The sequence below is a fragment of the Brachyistius frenatus genome, unplaced genomic scaffold (assembly GCF_029030835.1).
Source record: "Brachyistius frenatus isolate BFR_SWC_R1_liver_20210118 unplaced genomic scaffold, ASM2903083v1 Contig_235, whole genome shotgun sequence".
Classification (NCBI taxonomy): Eukaryota; Metazoa; Chordata; class Actinopteri; family Embiotocidae; genus Brachyistius; species Brachyistius frenatus.
Window position 1 is genome coordinate 83,529 of NW_027210834.1, and position 21,263 is coordinate 104,791.

The 21,263-nt window shown below is 41.4% G+C and overlaps 1 protein-coding gene across 2 annotated transcripts in view; it reads left to right on the plus strand.

Annotated features, from left to right (window-relative positions):
• The first annotated feature begins 3,553 nt into the window (after nt 1-3,553).
• Nucleotides 3,554-21,263, plus strand: part of fndc1 (fibronectin type III domain containing 1) — a 35,840-nt gene continuing 18,130 nt past the window's right edge. For both annotated transcript variants that reach the window (XM_069720164.1, XM_069720165.1), the window contains exons 1-10: nt 3,554-3,629; nt 10,710-10,904; nt 12,402-12,470; nt 15,916-16,161; nt 16,515-16,613; nt 16,875-16,992; nt 17,111-17,298; nt 17,883-17,990; nt 18,338-18,526; nt 18,625-21,231. In XM_069720164.1, coding sequence (XP_069576265.1) covers nt 3,557-3,629; nt 10,710-10,904; nt 12,402-12,470; nt 15,916-16,161; nt 16,515-16,613; nt 16,875-16,992; nt 17,111-17,298; nt 17,883-17,990; nt 18,338-18,526; nt 18,625-21,231 — 3,892 coding nt within the window. In that variant the 5' untranslated portion in view covers nt 3,554-3,556. The remainder of the gene's footprint in view (nt 3,630-10,709; nt 10,905-12,401; nt 12,471-15,915; nt 16,162-16,514; nt 16,614-16,874; nt 16,993-17,110; nt 17,299-17,882; nt 17,991-18,337; nt 18,527-18,624; nt 21,232-21,263) is intronic.

A 21,263-nucleotide genomic window follows, 5' to 3' on the forward strand; every position in this document is an offset into this window, starting at 1 on the left:
TCATCTCAGAGCTGGCTCCTGGTTTTAATCTGCTCGTTGTGCAGGAAAGGAGGGGGTGGGCTTGTGCTCCAGCGAGGGGATGGGATGGGATGCGCTCATGGTAAACGATCAGTCCAGCTGTGGGATCTGTAGGAAATTCGCTGCCTTTTTTGCAGTGCGTAAAAATCTTCCATTCAAAACCTTACTGTAGACCTTTGAATATATATTTTTCATAGTCACTGCCTTCCTTTCCCATGATCCATATACAGTATTTTCCGTAAAATCAAACTATTTCAAAATCACTCTGGAAATGAAATGTTTCCTTACAATTGGTAATTAACCAATTTTGGAGAGTTTGAATGATAAGATTTGTACATTTGCCACACCCCACTGTCTTCTTTAGTATTCTGTATAATTTTCTGTGACATTTAGACAGTAGGCTATAACCGTAGGATTTAATCTTATTCTATATGACTAGGCAACTCCCTTTGCCCTTTAGTATGGTTGTGGGTGACTATGATCAACATCAGAGGTCAGATGAGCATCGTCATTTTCTGGCTCTTGGGCAGTAGTTGTTTTTGGTCAGCCGGAGTGGCAACAACAGAAACCAACGGTCATCTGCTGGCTGAACTTCTGCAGTCCATACATTCCTATACAAAAAGATCAGCTGGTGGGTAGCTGTGCCAAGAGGTTTCAAGAGTCCCGGTCCACATATCTGTACTTTGGGAAACTGAGGAATCATTAACTGATTCACTAGATGTTGGTAAAGTAAGAAACATTTAAAAGACAGACAATGCAAATTTTGGGGATTAAAGTGTGGGAGTTCTTGACATAAATGTGTTTGAAAATACCTGACAGGTTTTTTTTAAACCCCTCCCGGCTCTCCCAGAAAACCCCCAGAAAAAACTCGGGGATAATACAAAGACAGTGGCAGACTTAAAAGGTTGGTTCACTAATTCATCATTTTTATGTAGGAGAGCTGAAGAGACCCAAACGAGAGGTACCGCCAGATAAGTCATCTTTTTTTCTGTATGTTTAAAAATAAATTATACAGGCCTACTTTGTGTTGACCAGTCCTTTACCTGACAGACTAATGTAACATATTTGACAAATGACGAAAGAAATAAAGGTAAAGTGATTGAACTGGGACACTCACTTTTCTTTAACACCTATGTGTACAAACTCAACTGGACAGCATGCCTCTTTTGATACAGTAAATCAGATCAGAGATGGCTTATTTCATCACAAACATCTTGTCTCTTCAGTAGAGGAATCAGCAGGACCTGGCATAAACAAGCTGGGCATGTGTATAACAAGACAGAACACCTTGTACTCTGTATTTGAAAGGTGGCTGCGGCGCTACCTGAGGAGCAATCCAGCTCTTTGTCCCTCAGTGTCTCCCTGTCTCTCAGTGAGTGTGAATGAGTGACAGAGTCTGTGCACATTTGCCGGTTTGCAGAAAGAGAGAGTGTGTAAGAGACAACCGTCTGCTTTAACAAGATTCTTTTGTTTAAGAATCTGTTGGGTTTTGTGCTGACTCAAGGACTATTTCAATGCGCTGCAGTACTGTGTGTGTGTGTGTGTGTGTGTGTGTGTGTGTGTGTGTGTGTGTGTGTGTGTGTGTGTGTGTGTGTGTGTGTGTGTGTGTGTGTGTGTGTGTGTGTGTGTGTGTGTGTGTGTGTGTGTGTGTGCGTTTGAGAAAGACAGGGAGAGAAACAGAAACAGACCCAATCAGCACCAGCAATGAATTTATGAAATAAAGGTTTTGAGGGCAGAGGCTACATGAAAAAGAAAATAAAAGTCACTGAAGCGTGTTTTGTTTTTTCAGTAACAAATGCTGAAAAAAAAATAAATGAATTGGTGCGTATGAGCTGCAGCGGTATCTTGTTGTTATTTTTGTTATAATAGGATTATTATCATAATTAATGCTGTGCTAATATTTCTCTGTTGATTGTTTTGTGTTGCTTTTTCGTAATATCACTGTGTGGTGAAAACCTGGTCCTTATATTTAAAATGGATTTTCCAAGTCACAGGCTCAAACCCATTCATTCATGAATTGAGTCATGAACAAGATGGTTAAAGACTTCAGCCAATAGAGGGAGATGTTGGTCAGGAGTAAAACATCTACAGTCGAATGAATAGAGACATAGTCGTGTGCCGTACCATGGGGGCCCACACAGGCACAGATAGATCTATATTGATCTTTGCACAATAATGAAAGCATAACCTTTGAACTTCGGAGACAGCGAAACAACATCAGTAAAAGCACATCTGTAAGATTGCTGCATGGCTTATGGGACATTTGTTTTTATAACAAAAATGTCCAGAGGTTCTGTACAGCAAAACTCAGAGGATATCTGGGAAATCAGAGGAGCTCTCACATGAAAAAAGGGCTGCAAGGTCATCCACTGAGGAAGAAATTCTTCTGACTTTAAGGTGATAGCCGCCATGGGAAAAGAAAGCAATCTTTTTGAACCGTTTTAACTGACGAAACATGGATACAAATTCATGTACTGTCACAAACACATATACATGACAGAAGATATATTCATGTGTGAATTGTAGCCTCACCCAAGAACAAGATCACATTAAAACATACCAATTCTATTCGGAATAACACAAAATATTAGGCATTTACTGGGCTATACTTTAAGTCATCCTAACTACCCAATTTAATCAATCAGTAACTATCTACAATTCAATATATTGCTCATTATATTGATGACATCAGCTTGGATTGTTGCACACACACTATAGCCTATAAAGCGTGGCTTGTTGCTCCATCTAGTGGTTAAATAAAATCTTCGGAGAACGTATGTAATCGTACCTTAACTTTTGAGTTTTCTCAAACCTCCTGCAATGATGGTGTCATGGAAAGGTTTAATTCCCAAAGTGGGTCAGCTCTGTCAGAATAAGACTGGAACAACGCATAAAATTAGAGTTTAAAAAAAAATCAAATTCGAAAGTTTTGTTATAAAAAAATATATATAATCACATGGTGTTACAACAGTGAGCCAAACAAAACATAGGCGTGGTCTGTTTTTAGGTTTACCGGCCACTCGTCGTGTTCAAAGAGAGTCTGCAGGTTTTTTCATCTCAACTTTCTGCAAGTCTGTCAGTTTTGGGTGAAATAAGTGCTGTGTCCTGAAGAGGGAGACATTTTGTCATGTTCTAAAAAAATCGATCAGGCTTGTAGTTTACCCCAAAACAACTCGTTTACAACGTTTAAAGAGCGAAAAAGCACAAAGGAGGCTTTTTAAAAATAAAAACAATTTGAATACATTGAAAACATGAAAACTTCTACGTATTCATAGATCCTATAAAACTACAGCACTCTCGGGTTTTTTTTTCAGCTCACATCATTACATTTTACAGCTTAATCACTTCTTTTAAATCGACATAGGAGATTCATCGATCAAATAACATGCTTTTCATGAGTTTTTGCCGGTATAAGGACGTGACAGTTCACGGTGAAAAGCAGCATTCCCATCAGCAGAGGGGAGGGAGGGCTGGTGTGTCCCAACCCTCTGCATCCAGCTGGTGCGTCGCTCCACAGCAGCAGTGCACCACATTCACCATGGCTGTAGCCGCAAGCAGGACGCTCTTGGCGCTATTCGTTACGTTTTGCGCACCAGGATGCGGATGGACAGGTAAAATATTTATTCGCTTATTTCAAAGCAGGTGTAAGTTTTGCACTAGTGTGTTCACTAGTTTGATAGCACTTGTGTCTGATTATTGAGGCAGTGTGGCCGTTTCCTCATTTTGTGGTTCAGATCACATTTAGTTACAGAAAGAGCTTACTTGTATATAGTAGACTGTATTGCTGCAGTTTGTGCATTTATAATACATTTAAAAGAAATAACTGGGGCTTCAAATCTCAAATTTGTTATTTGTAAAAGAAAAATAAACCCTAAAATGTGTGATTTAATGTGGATATCTGCTTCTTAAAAATGTCCACAGCCTACAAGTTGTTTAAAACAATATATATAAACTGCTGCTATTTAAAGTTTATTAGAATATTTGATTTAGAGTGTGTAGTGTAATTTGTTGGCAGATGTGAAAGAGTGGTTTAAGTGAGAACAAATACAGAAAATTTGAACTTTCACAGTGTTTTTATTGTTGTTACTTTATGGGGGAAAATATGATGCAAGGCTGAGCAGTGAGGGAACAAGTCCTTACTTCATACATCCTTAAGTGACTCTCATACAATGGTTAGAAGATGATGACAAATTTCTGGCTCCAGCATGAAATATTGTGAAAAAAGAAAACGATTGTTCTGAGTGTTTTTGTGCCAAATTGTTGACTAATCTGGCTGAAGTTGCTGATGACACATGACCTGCCTCTAAATATCACTTTGATGGCTGAAGAAGTAAAAGGAGCTCAAGTTTTCTGTCTGTCATACTTCCTTTGCAAAAAGTTGATAAAGTGCTTCATTTCAAATGTCACATCATCCTTCAGCTATTAGTTGGGAATGGGTGGAATATGTCTGACAGCAAACTGAAGCAAAATGCTTTTAACCCATGAGACTATGGAGAGTTTTGGTGATGCAAAGACTGACAGCACTTCACCAGGAAATACTCCATGTCAGTACAATGATTTATCAAATGTGCAGCACATTTTTTTTAACAACGCAGAGGCTGCAAACCGCAAAGCCACATATGTTTTTAAAGTTTCTTACGTGCTGTTTGTAAAATAAATGTTCAGTGAAAGGATCCCACATTCTTCAGACAGTAAGAAAGTGCCATAAAGCCAGAGGAGTTTTGGAGAGGAAGAAGCTAATCCTTTCGGCTGGGTTTAAAGGCCACAGCCAGACTTTTCTTTATTTCCCCTCCTCCTCAAATTCTCTTACTCCACTGCCAGTTGGTCTGTACATTTCTATACGTTTCCTTCTCAACTGTAAGCACTTAGTGCATGAGATCATTGCTCTCTCTGGACATAGTCAGCTGCTATTTGTTGTGGTTTTGTCAGCGAGTCATTTTATTTTCCATTGTTTAGGAAGCCTTTTCAGAAGAGCATGCACATTCATTCACTTCCATACATTCACACCTGGGAGCCACTTAGTACAATCACAGTTCACTGCTGCGGGACACTAAGCAGCACACTGGAGCAGTTTGGAGTTAAATGCCTTCCTCTCGGGTATTTTGACAGTAGTTGTTAAGAGAGAGGAGAGTGTTACTCATTAACTTTCTCCACTCACTTGTCATCAGCTTGTCACTCTAGAATTCCTCACCACAGTGCAGGAAACGGGGCGCATGGGAACAACTGGACACCAAACCGGGAGCTGTGTAAATAGGGAGAGGAGAAACATAGTGTATTTAGATAATAAATAACGTCAACCTCTTCCATACAGCCACAGTTTATCAACTCCTGGAAAGTGTGGGAAGTGTGTGGAGAGTAAGTGGGACAAAGAGTGATGGGAAAGAGGGAGTCATGTCCTCGCAGGCCGGTGGAATTTGCTTTCGCTGCTCTCAATATGTTGGGATTCTCAAGGAACAACAAATCAGATTGAACGGAGATCTTTTAGAGTCAGGAATTTTATAAATTCAACTTTTTTCGCCTCGAGAGTTACTAAGTGTAAAGGGCAGCATATGTCTAATATTTTAATATTTTCCAAAGTATTAGTTATGTTTAATCACCTGACATAGTTTGACTCGGCACCACCACCCACCTGCAACTTGGTTGCCTGTTAAACCTGCCAGCAATGGCATGTCTCATGTCATGATGTCATCTCTAGGCGCTGTTCCAGTTGTTTAAACAAGTACCACCTGGGCTACGAACACACCTGTCACAGAAGAGTAGATGTCAGCATACTAAACGTGCTGCAGGAAGATATAATATAAACCAGGGAGTGAATAATAGAGTCATTTGGGAAAGTGTTTTGGTGAAAGGAAACCGACTTGTGACCACTGACACTAAAATACAAAACATGTTTTCAGATGATAATTGTACTGGCCAGCTTCTGACTGTCAATGTCATGTGTCATAAAAGTCTTCTATGTATGTATGAAACTCTCCCAAGCTAAACATACACTCACTTCAGGATGTTGCTTTAAATAGAATTTGCTCTCAGTCACAATTTGCAGTTAAATAAGGCTGAACTCTCAATGATAGGCTGACAGCATCTAATCTGACAGAGTGGTGATTGATGTGTTGGTGTGGCTGACTGCGGTCAGAAGGCAATGACGATCTTGGGTCACGGTCTCAGTCTGTTATGTCGGCTTTACTACAAAGTTGATTACTGGAGAGAATTTACTGAATGTCAGAGGTGAGGGGTGTTTCAACTGACAGAAGGGCTGCGAGGAATTCTGCTGCCCCTGGCAAGATTTGACAACAACCTCCCACCTACATGAATCCACGTTCACAGAGGCAGCTCAGATCTTTTTAAACACAAGTTTCATTTACTTACAGAGTAGCAAAAAAAGACCCAGAATTTGATCCATAAAAGTAACAGGGTTACTTTTTGGGGGTAAATAGCAGAGACTAAATGAGATAACAGATACTATAATCGTGCCCATGTGGAAACGGGCATACAGTTAACCTGTTCTGTGCAAAGATAAAGACATAACGACCGGCCCCTTTAAAGTTTGGTGACATGAAGGAAGCAAGATGTGTTAACTAACACATCTGAGTCTTTAAATTGGGCATGTTACTTCAGTACTTGTACAAATGATATCAATTCTTTGTGTTAAGCTTAACCACCTCCTGGCTCCAACTTCATGGACAGATACTGTATGTCTATGCAAAACTATTCTTTTATCGGGTGTGGTCACCCAGTAACAAAAAGATATGTCCTATTTCTTATCACTCTAATGAAATATCACAATAACTAAAGCCAACAGTTTTCAGGTTTTCTCCCAAGTTTTAAAATGCGTCGTTTTGCTTTCACCTGAAAACAATGAAGATGAAGTGAATTTCGTTTGTGGTGCTCGCACAAAGGTACTGACCTTTTACTCGGGATGAAACACAGAGCAGAATTTCAACAGAGAATGGTTTCAATGAAAACTGTTGACATGTTTTGTTGATTATCCACAGTAACTGGGACATTGTTTTTGGAAAATCATGATGGCGTTGATTTTTTTAAATGCAAATTTTCTGCTTGTTAAATTGAATTTTATTCAAGTGGCACCAGAAACTCCCAAATACAAACATTTCAAAACCTGGGCAAATAAAATCAAAACTCCCTGCAATAAGAGGATCATATACTAACAACAAACATCAAGCAGACAAACACAACAGATATATTTGATCTTGTGCTGAAATGATCAAAACAATATCTCTAAAAGACCAAAGTGGAAACCTCCGTGTCAGTTAAAACTGATCCCTACAGTTACATGAAAAAGACAACTTGGTGCTTCCCTTTATTGTTATCACGACAGGAAAGTACTGTATCATCTAAATTTGATCTCTCACGAAACAAAAATGCATATTGTGGCCAGTCTTTCTGATGAGTACCGAGTCAATTCTCCCACACACTCACTGTTGATCCTGATTATTGATGGGAGTTTGTGAAGTCAGTCATTAGGGGTGAATGGGAGGTCAGTGTCTATGATTTTGTGGTGAAGTGAAAAGGTGCGCTTGTAAAAGTGGAGCACATCGCAGGTGCATGAGCACAAGTATTTTCGAGAACAGTTTTACCCCAGGGGCTTACCTGCATATGCTTCTTGTACTAATCTACACATGCACATACACGCGTGTCTGCCCATCTGTTTGAGTCTTTGAGTGTGTATGTGTGCTGTACATCCTCTATCCAGCCAACATACAGTCAGTCTCTCTTTTACATACACAAATAATTTATCAAAAAAAAAAAAAAAAAAAAAACAACAGTGGTGACATAATGACTGTCAGGCTCTGCCCTAATTCTTCACATACTTATTTTTTTCCACTGTCTAACTCAATCATACTCCCTCTCTGTCTGTCTGTCTGTCTGTCTGTCTGTCTGTCTTGTCTGTCTGTCTTGTCTGTCTGTCTGTCTTTCCATTTCACATTCACAAACACAGAATAGAAAATGTTATATTATTGTTCTGGTCTCCCATGGCAACGCCCTGACACCAAGTCTCCCTTTGTAAGATTGTGATGTTACAACCACTCAGTTGCTTAACTGCTTCCCAAACTGTTTATTCTTGGATGGAAATCATGCATCTGCTGTGCTTGAAGGAGTCTTGACTTAATCAAAAATATCTGGTTTGCCCTTGGATCATAAATTTTCAAAGAGGCCAAATCACAGTGATGTCTGGGCTGAGGAGCAGATCCCTTCCTACGTAATACAAGGCCTTATTGGAAACAGTGTGCAAGTGATTGAAGTGTGTCCAGATTACTGTCAGTGGAGACTGCCATAGACAGCTGATAAAAGTAATTGCACTGTAAGCCTACATTAATGAGGAAATAATGAGGAGACAGTGTTTTGTTTTTTAACTGGGAAAACACTCCCATACTTCTTTATGCACCCTTGCACAGTGTGACATGAGTCAACATCTCAGAACTTACAGCTAGAGTGGTGCTATCTACAGTCAGCACAAGCAATGATGAGACAATCTTTCAGCACATACTAAACTCCTAGTTCGGCCGAGACAACACTGAAAGCTGTGACCATCTGTAAACTAGGCCTCAGGAGGACTGAGTAGCAATTATTTCTAAATGTTCAAAGTGAAAGTGCAGATCTAGCTGGGAGCACACCTGAAGGCAGCAACAATGAAGAAGTAAATTTGGGACTAAGTGAAACCCAAAGTGCTCCTGTAAACCTTTGGGGAGCACAGACACTCAAGAGGACCAGCTGCTGACAGTACTGACAATTATGACAGCAATAAATGACGAGAATGCTAATAAACATTGCACTACTTTTGTTCAAGTACCACATAACCTCTCTGTTTAACTAATGTTTCCAACCATTTGAGCTTGATTTAAAGCTACAAACAGTGTATTAAATGACTGCACATCTTTGAGAAGAGAATATCACCAGACTCTGCAGTTCCCCTCACCGCTTTGTAGTAGTCGAGCGTCTGTCAGGCAACTTTGCTGGTTTGGTTCATGCTCAGTGCTCTCATCAGCGTAGGTTCCATCAGCAGCAACTGATTCCAATCCAAAACCTCAATGTATGCCACCTGCCCTGGATCAAACAGCAGACAGATCAAAATAGCTTGTGAACATAGTGGAAAATTTAGAGCCAGGATTTCCCAAAGGAAAAGTTGGAGACCAGACCAGAGATGAAATAGTGGACTTACGTTCATCAGGTGGACAAAAACATTAGTTATTGTTATGTCCAAAGTGGGTCCAGGAGATGAGGGGAAAAAAATAAACCTAGGAAAATCCAAAGAGGAACAGTGAACCAAATGTTCAAACGGAATTTTACAAGTTTATTCAACATAAACAGTAACAATGCTGCTGAAATGCCCATTGGCACCCGTCACATGCTGTTCCAGGTTTTTATACTTTGCCTCCTGGTGGGAATCATGTGTGTCAAATTACCCAAAAGAGAGGAGGCGTTACCTGGGGAGACAAAGCATACAAACACAGACACACAGACACACACACACACACAACACACACACACACACACACACACACACACACACACACACACACACACACACACACACACACACACACACACACACACACACACACACACACACACACACGCGCGCGCGCACACACAGACTGCTGGCTGTAACACTAACGTATGCGAATGAGTAAATAGGAAACGTTTTGCTTGTACACTTACTTATAAACTCAAACAAGATGATAATTTTCAGTAACGTGCTGCCCACCATGGGACCAAAAAGTAAATTTTTACAGGTGCAACAGTTATTAGATTTCAGATATTGCCAAACATTTGGCATGAAGAGTGTTATTTTCTTCTGTCTCTATCAAAAGTATAATGTGATATGAATAATTTCAGAGCATGTGTGTTTAGAATATTGTCATGTAGAATAAACATTTGACAGAGCAGTGTACAGGTGGTTTTTGTTTTCATATATTTGTGTAAATAATTGTTACCCAATAGCCTCCTGATAATTAACTTAAAACAGAGCCAACCATGAAATGGATATATACAGTACAATGATTAAGGGTTTTATGTATGTTTTACAAGAGGACTGAAAACAACAAGAACCATTTCTCCATTTTGTTCTTTTGCTTCATACTTTTAATGAGTGTCCCTTTATTTGTTGACTCAGCTGAGTTTTCAGCATCCATGTAAGCTATCACGCATGAAACTTAGATTTTGTGCATGACGAATCAAGGCAGTGCTTGTTTATTATTTCTCACGTATTCACGTAGTCTTTTCTGAGGCATTTTAGTAGCTTTTTCTTTTACACAAGCTGAACTCACATTCCTATGTTGGTTCAAAGATGCATTTGCTGTCCAAAACATAACGTTTTCGTTCTGGTGAATCCAGTCAGTTGGGAGAATGAAGATTGCTTATTATCCTAAGCCTTTAGCATCCAACCAAATACAAATTTATTTATTTAACCATAGAATTCACTTGTAGGGCCACCAACATAAGTTTACGTTTCATTAGGAGTTTTTTTAAGTGACAAGAACAATAAATACAAAGGAAACTGTCTCTGTGGCACTAAAGTAGAGGCATAATACCATCTTACAGAGGTTATACCTTTTCTGTCACATATTGTAAGACCAACAAGTCTTCACACTTAGTGTAAGGGACCGTGCAAAATTAACTCTGTTTAAATAAACGTACATGCCAGATTTATCCTGACATCATTTGTTTTGCAGCAGAGAAACCCCTCCGGCCACAAAGTGGGAAACAAACATCTGTGGAAAAGGGCCTGAGGGAGGGCTGGGAACCTTCGATCCATCTGGATGGAAGACCTGTGGACCGCTTCATCATCAGCTCCAACAAACCCCCGAGGTCTCACCGCTTCCCTAAAGTGAGCAAGGACAGTCGCTCTCACCTACTGGAGGATGTAGGTAAGACAGAAACAAAGAAAAAGTTCAGAAAAGAGGGTGAGAGCTGGATGAGAATGTGTGATGTTAGGATTAGGTGGTTATGAATCTGACCATGTTTAAGTGACCCTGGCAAGCCTAATGGGAGCTAATGGGAACGTGAGTGCTGGTAGCACTGCTAGAAAAAAAGTAATTCAGAGGAAAATAAATGGACATTGAGCATGAAACTAAGGTTTGGCTTGGACTATGGTGTGAGCTTTCAAATCTCAGAGCTCTGCACTTTCTCAAGGCCAAGAATGAGGAGGGGGATGAGCAAAGCTGTGCACGAAGTGGATGCACAAAGATGTGCAGTGTATGTACATGCATGTGTGTGATTAATTTATATGGGTGGATTAGTTCATGAATGGATGTGCTGTCATCAAACTTTACCAGAAAGAAAGTAAGAGCAGCTATGGGGGTGGTGGGGTGCATAACCAGGACATCCCCCCTGCTAAGCAGACAGTGGTTATTTTAAGCTTTAGAGGAGGACATTATTTTTAGGTCTTAACAGCTTCTCTGGTAATTCCTAATTCCGCCTTGTAAAACATAAGACAGGTCCTTATGTCTCTATGCACATAAAGCTTGCAGTGTTGACACAGTCTAGTCTGCTTTTATCATTATTCCATTTCCCTCTGTCCTTGGCACCTCAAAGCCATACTTCATCAGCGGCTCAAAGTCTGCAGCCAACCCTTTTCCGAACCCAGCCCTGCAGCTATAACCCAATCCTCTGTGTTGTGGCCACTTGTAGTGTGTGTGTGTGTGTGTGTGTGTGTGTGTGTGTGTGTGTGTGTGTGTGTGTGTGTGTGTGTGTGTGTGTGTGTGTGTGTGTGTGTGTGTGTGTGTGTGTGTGTGTGTCTGGTAGTGTTTGTGGTCGAGGACAGGGTGGTGCCAAGTGATGAAGTCATGCATTGTGTTGTATTATGTCTCAGTGTGTTAAAAAAAAAAAAAAAAAAAAAAGCATGTATACGTGCATGTGAGTTTGTGTTTGTGTGCGCTGCCCAGTGCACATTGTGGTGGCCCTTGCGGTCTCTCCAGCTCCGGTGCAGTTTGCCATAAACTTCTGGCAACCGAGCTGAGTCTCAGTGTTGCCTTTCCAGAAATTCCTTGCAGATCGTGTGCTGTTCCCTCAGCAGCATGAGAGCTGCATCAGTCGTCATAAATAACACCATACTGTTTGCTTCCACTTCATTAATTTGTCTGGCCAGGCGTTGTTAGAGCAACAAAGACAAAGAATTGACCTATTGTGAGCAACAAGGAGTGAGAAATGGAGAGTAAATGAAAAGAGGAGATTGAGGAGCAGATCCTACTTCTCTCTGATAAGTGGGAAAAAGCAAATAATACACATGTCAAAGTTGACATGCTCCAAAAAAAAGAAAACAAATAAATACAGATATTATTTGGGAAATCTGTGTAAAAGTGACGACTAAGTTACTCGTTGTCAAAGACATCATCATTTATCCAGATATCTTGTGTTTTTTTTAGACCCTGAATGGGTTAACCTGGACGGCTTTGCTGTGTTGGGCGGTGCACCTGTCAGCAACTCATCAGCAGGTAAACCTGATCTCAAGGCATCATTACCAACATCACCTGGGAGCTTTGCCTCTCAGTTAACTGCCATACAGTGTGTGTGAAATTATCCTTTTAAAAGCAGTTTATCTGCTGACATGGTGGATGTTAAAGGAACCCTCAGATCTAATGTGACGATGATTTACAGCTCTGTCTTGGGGCGACAGTCTCCTTTTCCTTCATTACCTCACTTTTTCTGTCTCTACGGGATCAGTAGGGAAAAACACTCACTTGTCTCTGACTCATAGATTCCCATCTATGCAGCTAGGTATGTTTTTCTTGTGGGTGATCCAAATTTGACATCTATTTCAAAGTGTGTTGCCTTTAACGTTGTACACCACATTAATTATCAAATATTTGCCTGTCAGTGTTCTCAATAGGCTGTGAAACGACAGGAAATTAGTTGCAGACAGATGGTTTGCTTGTACCTTGCCAGATTGTCAATCGAAGTGATTTAAGTGCACTTTATGAATGTACAGTCAAATAATTGATTAGTAAGTGATAAAAAAAAAACTTGCCATACATTTTGACAATCAAATAAAAAATATGTATTTAGCAAAAATGCTCAATTTTGCTGTTATCAAATTCTCAAAGTGCTGATTTTTTGTTTGTTTGCTCATTTCAAATCTTTATTTTCATACATACTTCAATACGTTGTACAATATGTCATGTAAACACTCACTAGTCTATCACAAATAGATCTATTCTGTTGCTATGGACAATTCAGTCTCTCCAAACCATTTAACTTGGCATGTCTTTGCACTGTGGGAGGGAACATGGAGAAAACTCATTTAAATTCCCCACTGAAAGGATCAGGACCAGTAACTGAACCCAGGACCTTGCTGTGAGACGACAGTGCTAACCACTGAACCACCATGCTGCTCTGGAGTTTCAGTTTTATTTGTTTGAGGCAGAGCTGCTCTGGAGACATAGCTAATCATATTTGTTGAGTTACACTTTGGTGAAAAGAGCCAAACAACCACTGGGTTTCTGGCAAAGTATCATTAAACTAAAGTGAAAGGAAGGGGCAAAAAAAAAAACAACGTATAAACCCTTGTTAGCTCACTTGCTACCAACCTGGAAAATGGTAGCCAGCTAAAGTAATGTAGTTCCTATCCATTGGCCCATTTCAAGGTATTGACCTAAAGTCGATAGCCTGGCAAACTAATAGATGGGGCTGTCTCTTTGCTGTTTTATGTTACAACATACAGATAGCTGGCACACTTGCTGCTAGTTGACAATTGTCATCTGATGTGAGTGCTAATTGGCCCACTTAACATTTAAGTCCTTTAAGTTATTCTATATGTAGCCAATAGCCAACAGCCTGGTAAGCCAATGAATGAATGAAGCTCAATACATTGGCATTAGTGTTGTGTATTTAGATTGGGGTTGGTTCTTTCTGTTAGCTAACTTGCCAATTGAGGCTGAATTGGTTATCTTTGGGTGCAGGGAAAATCTGCCACTGAGAATTGTTTATAGAAATGAAATTGCAGGTAAAGGGAACAATGTGCTCGACCATGAGACCCAAACCAACCAATATTTGCAAAGTTTGGACTTGTTTTTGTTTTTAAAATGTCAAGTAAAAAAACATACTGCCTTCAGCTAGTTTGTGAGAGGCATTAAAGCACACAATGACATTCTTTGGCATCTCAGCCTGAATGCACTAAAGTGGGTCTCTCCGCTTAAGCAGAGGTATGTCTATCTGTCTGCAGGCCAGCGACGTAGATCCTCAGACCATCGGGCTTCCAGGAAAAGACAGAAGGGATCTGGCATTAGAGAACTGGAGTCAATGGTTTAGTGGTCCGCGGCATTGTGACCTGGGCCAAACTATGCACAGTGACAGTTTTCCAGAGAGAGAAATTCAGGAAGAAGAATGAGAAAGGAGAAGTTGACGGATTAAAACCAAATGGGGCTTTTTCTGTTTTAAGTTATAGTACCACGAGATACAGTCAAATAGGCATGTATCAGGGTCAGGGAGACTGAATTCACAGAGTCACCTGGCTAGTTGCCATATAATTGTTATGGGTAACAGTTCCAGCAAAGGGAAACAGATACAAAAGTTACAGTAAGAATAAGACACTTTCATTAATTAGTTTTGTCATTGTGCCTTAATTGTGCCAGAAAATGAAGTGAAAAGATGGATATTGTAATTAGGCAATATGCGCTTTAACCATGAGGCGTCTGAGCATGATACTCAAAAGGATAAACTTAGTCATTATTGTATTGCACTATATATTTATATATTGTGCCTGTGCTTTCAGCTATTACCACACGAGTGCATGTTTTACATTAAGTTAACTTCTTAGGCCATTTTCTTATCAATACAAATCAACAACAATCTAGAGGGAAGGACAAACCCAAAAATAAAATCACCATACGCTGTCAACATTAGATATGTGACTTGAGCCACACACACAACTAATGTGACACTGTAAATCCCTATTTTCACTACACAGTTCCATAAATGGAAAAAGGTGAGAGGAAAGCAAGATTAGTAGACAGAGTTGGTGCCTTATACCAAACAAACAGTCAATACTCTCCAGATCCAAAGGGAAGAAGTTCATTCTGCTGTGCTGGACACACGGGAGGTGCAGATTTTGAAATACAAGTATAAGAAGAATTAAAAGGAACCACCCTTTGTATTTGTGGTAGCCTTTATATTATGCAGTAGAATCCTCATCACATCCTGTTTGCACCATCACCCCTAAAACTCTCACTCCTTTGTTAAGCCAAAACTAAAGAAGACCTTTTTGGATGTGGGGGTCTCATAGACAACTATTCTCAGTTTGACCACCCTACCTGTTCATGGGGAGAGGAAACTCTATATAAAGACTATTGTTTAAACCTTTTAACCTGTTTGGGTTTATTCAAATTCACCTTGTTAGATCAGCTGACCTAGCAGCTGTGCATGCAGCTGTCCTGATGGGAAACAGGGTAGAGCCTTCTCATCTGACAGTGATTATGAGAAACGGATAAAGGAGAGAGAAGACAAAAGAGTGGGAGGAAAAGAAGATTTTTTTAATTTATTTTTTTATTGGCAGTGCAATCGCTCAACACTGTAGCCAGATGAGGGGGATTGTCTGGCAGTCTGAGTCAAAGTCTGAGACATTGTCCAAGCTGGTGTGACTACTAGTGTTTAATTAAAGTGGGAAGCCGTACACCAGACGTCGGAGCAGATGACGGGGGACTGGCCATGTTTACAGTTGCTGTTGGAGGAACGTGACATGTGATTATGTATCTATCAATTTGCAGATGTCTTGTTTGGAATAGTTACGTCCAATCATTATTCAAAGCAGTTAGAGTTTCAACAAGGCCCCAAAGGCAACCCGAGCACAGAGCATACATTATAAATGAACGATGGGGTCAGAAGGGTTTAAATGAACTCCAGTGCACTCGCAGACTTTTGCCCTTCATTATCGTCCACCAACAGGTCCAATCAGGTCTTCACAACCTGCTGCCAGAAATCACTCCTCTGTACAGCGAGCAACCAGAGTGGACAGAACGGCACGGCCATCCGGCGTGTCTAATGCCAGGACACACAGGAGGGCACCACAGTCCTCCTCCGGTCCCAGGCAGCCTGAGAGAGCCTTAGCAGGAACCCCCCTGCTGGAAAGGAGACGCCAACACCATACCAAGCCTCAGTCTGACCAGAGAAACCGACATACACCGAAACTAAGTAAGAGGACCCACATCTTATACTCCTAATCACCAGGTTAAATGGGCTTTAGGTTTTAGCTAAATGTGATGCTGAAATAGTGCTGTAAACAAGATCAAAATGTGTAGATAGCATTAGAAGCACATCTAGACTCTAGACTAAGTAGCTGCAATGACATATACACTGATTTAGCTGTTTTACTGTGGTGTGATTGCTGTGAGCAAATTAGCAATGGATGACATCTAGATGCCATTTTGTTCCTATTTTCTATATACACTTTTTACGATAATTTAAGTGGACAGATTTTGTTTGTACTGTCTTTAGTGTCCATAGTGTAAACTCTGGCCGTGCCTGGTATCCCTTTCTATTCATAGCATCTGAGTCCGTTCATGTGGTGTCACTGCAGGCACAGAAGGCCCAGGGCCAGAGCGCACCCGCCAGCAGAGCAGCTGCAGCCAAAACAAATACACCAGGTACCCCAAAGTTCTAAAGATAATCACATGTATCTCTACTTCCTTGTAAATTGTAAATTATATTTATATTTTATTATATTAAATATTGTAAATATCACAAAATAGTAATCAACATTCTTATAAGCTGTAAACGGCGAGTCAAAATTCTGAAGCTGACTTATGATCAAATTTATCGATCGCAGAAGTGATTTTAATAATAGTTTGGAGTTTAGAGCTTTTTGTCTGTATGTCTTTGTGTTTATTTGTGTGTGTGTTGTCCAGAACCACCTGAATATGAGGCCCGGGACATCAGTGTCAGGGTCATGTCTGCTAAGTCAGTCCTTATCTCCTGGGTTGACCCTGCTGTTGAGATGGGGAAAATTGCCCCTGAGGCATCCAGGTGGGCTCTATTCAACCTTATATCTGTTGAAAAGACAGAAAGAGAAAGAATTCAAGACAAAGAGAGAATTATTAAAACAGAACACTAACCATATACATTTGATTTACTCCTAACTCAGATCATACACAGTTAGGTACAGGGAGAAGGGTGAGTCTGCACGCTGGGAGTATAAAGACAGCACCCAGAGGAGGATGATGATAGACACCCTGTCTGCTGACGGCATGTATGAGTTCTCTGTCAGGATCTCTCAGGGAGAAAATCATGGCAAGTGGAGTGTATCAGTCTTTCAGAGGACTCCCGAGTCAGGTACGTGCTGCCACTGCATGCTGAGAAATGCTTATAAATTATTTTTGTCATATGTGATACAGCTGAGGGATAGTGATTGTAAGTGAAGTTGTGAAGACGTATAGAGAGCTAAAGCCCTGAATTTTCCTTAGATTATAAAGAAAAGAATTCATTCTTGCGTGAACTCTGTCTGTCAGCTCTTTTCTACTTATTTCCTCATACCACACCTCATCACATTCATCGCCTATTACTTCCATTTGATATATGACTCTAACTTTGGCTGTAGCTCTGTCATGATTGCAGTTTTTATACAATGTCATAGCAGCTCCTGAGCTGTGGATCATTGGGATGTCAGCGTTTACTGCCTGGCTCACAGTTCAGATCTCCATCTGCAGCTTCATACATGATCTCAAGAGGCAGTTCCTGATGTGTGGCAGCAGTATTTTCTTCAGTTGAAGTGTCCTGGCACAAATGTTCTTTCTATTTTTATACGATTTAAGCTGCAATTTCCTCACCCTTCTTACTTTATACTGCCTGTGGTTTCTTTCCTGCTGCTCCTTCTCCCCCCTGTATTTCCATTCACTTGTACTCTCCTCTCTTGCTAGCACCATCTGGGCCACCTGAAAACTTTGAGGTCAAGCCCCTACGAGGAAAAGGAACTGCTGTCATAGCAACATGGGATCCACCTGAAGAACCCAATGGAAGAATAAGAGGTCAGGCCAGGAGAATTTAAATCTAACCTAAATAAATATATTTTATTTTAAATCAATATATAACAGTTTTATTTGTAAAAGGAAGGCATTGCCCTGCTATTATAGCGCCCCCAACATTAGTTCTCTAAGCTAGGGTAATGCTCCTAAATGTTATAAATGGATAGATGCTTTAAATCTTGAAAACACATACCCAATGTTATGAGAGGCTTAATAGGAAAAAGGGCAAAAATTCCTTGTACTGTGGACATTTCTTGAATTCAGATTTTCAAAAGGCACTAGTTGACATTTTTCCCTGAAGGTTCTCACCACCTCTTCACACCACTTGTTCATGCTCTACCTTCACACAGAGTACATCTTGTCTTACGCCCCGGCTATGAAACCATTTGGAGTGCAAAGCGTGTCACACCGCAGTGGCACCACCACAGCCACCATCGATGGCCTCACACCTGGAGACCGTTACATTTTCAAGATTAGAGCCACCAACAGAAGAGGAATGGGACCACAGAGCAAGGTCTTCAGTGTTGCCATGCCAGGATGTAAGCACATTCGATCTTATACAGTAACTGTGAATGTGATCTTAAAAAAAAAAAAATCACACAAACTAAATCTAATGATGACTTCTTTCTCCTGCCAGCCAGCAGTGCTGCCTCATCACTTTCAAAAACCAAGGACAGCCACAGGACAAGCCACATTCCTTCCAAACAGGATACTGCCCATGATGAATCCAACCTCCAGTCAACAGAGGTGCCAGAAGAACCAACCACTCCCCCACGGCCACGTCCTGCTGCGCCTGTCAACCGACGGCTACGTCCACTTTCCCAGACACGCTCCTTTCACAGCATCTTCTCCTCTGTCAGGGGCTCAGTCAGGAATACAGTGAACCGAGGCTCAACCAGAGGAAGAACTCCAGACAGAGAAGAGGAAGAAAAAATACCCACAACATCACCTCCAGTAGAAGAGACAACAATAATGGAGGTTGTGCCAGAGACAAAAGAACCAGACAACGAGGTTTCCCCTGAATCTGAGGACAAAGTGGAATATAACGAAGTGCCCCAGACTACAGAACCCCCCCGTCTTAAAGTTTTGACGCCCTCCCCTACTAACCCTGTGCCTGTTCGCCCTAATACACCAAACAGAAAGCCAATTAAGATCAGGATCCATAAAAAAACTGGATCAAAGGCTACTTCCTCCTCCTCATCCACTGGTTCTTCTTCTTCTTCATCTTCCTCATCTGCTTCTACCTCCCTTTCCTCCTCTTCTTTGGATACCTCCTCATCTTCTTTTCCTTCTACTTCCTCTTCATCCTCCTCTTCTTCACGTAGTCAAGAGTCGGCAGCCAGTAGAAAGGACTATATAGCTTCCACATATCTGGAGACCAAAAACATCTACAATAAGCCCAGCGTAGCACATGCACACCCTTCCACGACAGTTGTAAAAGAAACCGATTCACAGCAGACAGACTCAAAATCTGTAGGTTCTGCTTCCACAGGGCGCACTAGCAGTTTGGGTTTTGGTTCTAGATATGGTAATGGCCGCCGAAACCCTGGAATTTTGTTTAGAGGGAATTCGACTCGAATGGCAAATGGTTACAAACCTGCCATCACATCACAGTCAAATTCTCCCAGCAGAACTCAGAACCAAGTAACATCAAACACTCGAGGTTCAGCAGCATCACAGTCCACTTTGCCAGACAGGACTCAGAACCACGATAAGTCACATACTTTCAATCCAACATCTTCAAGGTCAACTTTAGGGATCACTTCCAACAGCCAGGCAACCTCAGATTCATATAATTTTGACAAATCACAGTCCACATCAGAGTCTAGGTCTCATGGCTCTAGGACTTCTCAAGGCACCAATCCATCCACTTCACAGAGCAGCGCAAACCACCCTTCTGCTGCAGACACATCAGGTTTGTCCCAATCAATGTCAAAAAGAGGTTCTCATGGATCTGCAACTTCACATGATGCACACAATTCACGGAGTCCACACACATCAAGAGAGCGAGACTCATCATACAGGGAGGGAACTGATGACACTAATGACAAAAACACAGATGATGAAGTCCCAAAAGTGGAGGACTCTGCTTCAAGCTCTAGGACGCAACCCACAGAGGCGGAGAAAAGGGAGGTCGAAGGAAAGGATGAAAACACTAATGAAAAACCCGTTGTTTCTCGTACCAGAATTAGCACTTCGTTTGCTGAAAGATTTCCTTGGCTAGCTAATCGTTACCCAGGCCGATTTGGTTCAGGCACAAGGGCATCATCTCCCAGGCAGGATGGTAGGACTCCCTTGACCAGGGTGTCATCCTCTGTAGGGGCTGGCCGACCAATTTTGAGGGGGACACCCACAAGGGTCTCCGGGGCTACGGGTTCTGCAGGAGTGTCTTTAATACAGGAGAGCAGTGAAAGTCTGAGGACTCCTTCCACTCATGACTCACTAAAGAATGGGGTTGGAGTGAGTTCAGTTAAGCCCTCTTTGACCAATCAAAATACAGCATCTAGTGAGAATAGAAACCCAACTATCTCGTTGTCTTCATCATCTTCCTCTTCAACATCCACGAATTCTAATTCCCATCATTCCTCAAGTGGACGCAGAGACTCCAGTGAGCCCATCCAGAGAGGTACCTCGCATGACAATAGTAATGATCGTAATACGGATTATCTTGATGAGAAGAGTGGTGAAATCAGTGGGAAAAATGATAAATTTGCAGACCCCACAGCAGCCCAGAAGAATCCAACTATTACCTCAGTTGACCCCCACAGAAATGCAGAAGACAATGAGAGTGTGGGTACAAGGGAAGCCTCACCCAGGACCAGACCTGGCACTTCCTCTGGAGTTGCTCCAACTCATCGTCGTCCCGGTGTAGGGGTCAGTGGGAGGGGGCGCTCTCCTCTTCTAGCTAACAGACAGTTTGGTGGTTCCAGGCTTCCCATCAGATCACAGCCAGCACAGAACTCCAAGCTGGGTTCTTCGTCTGATTCCTCCTCATCATCATCTGATTCTTTTTCTCCCTCAAAAGTGCCGCAGCCAGTGTTGACATCAGATCGTGACGTTGGCAGTGGCACTACTGTGACTAAGACAGGGGGATTGATTGAAGGCAACTCCCAGTCCACATCATCATCATCATCATCGTCTTTGCCTTCATCCTCATCGAGAGTCCATGGGGGTAGGTCTCGCTATCCTATCATTAGAGGGAAACCAAACAATGGAGGAGGACTCAAACCCGGCAATGGAAATGGTAAACTCAATTGGTATGTGCATGTGATTAAT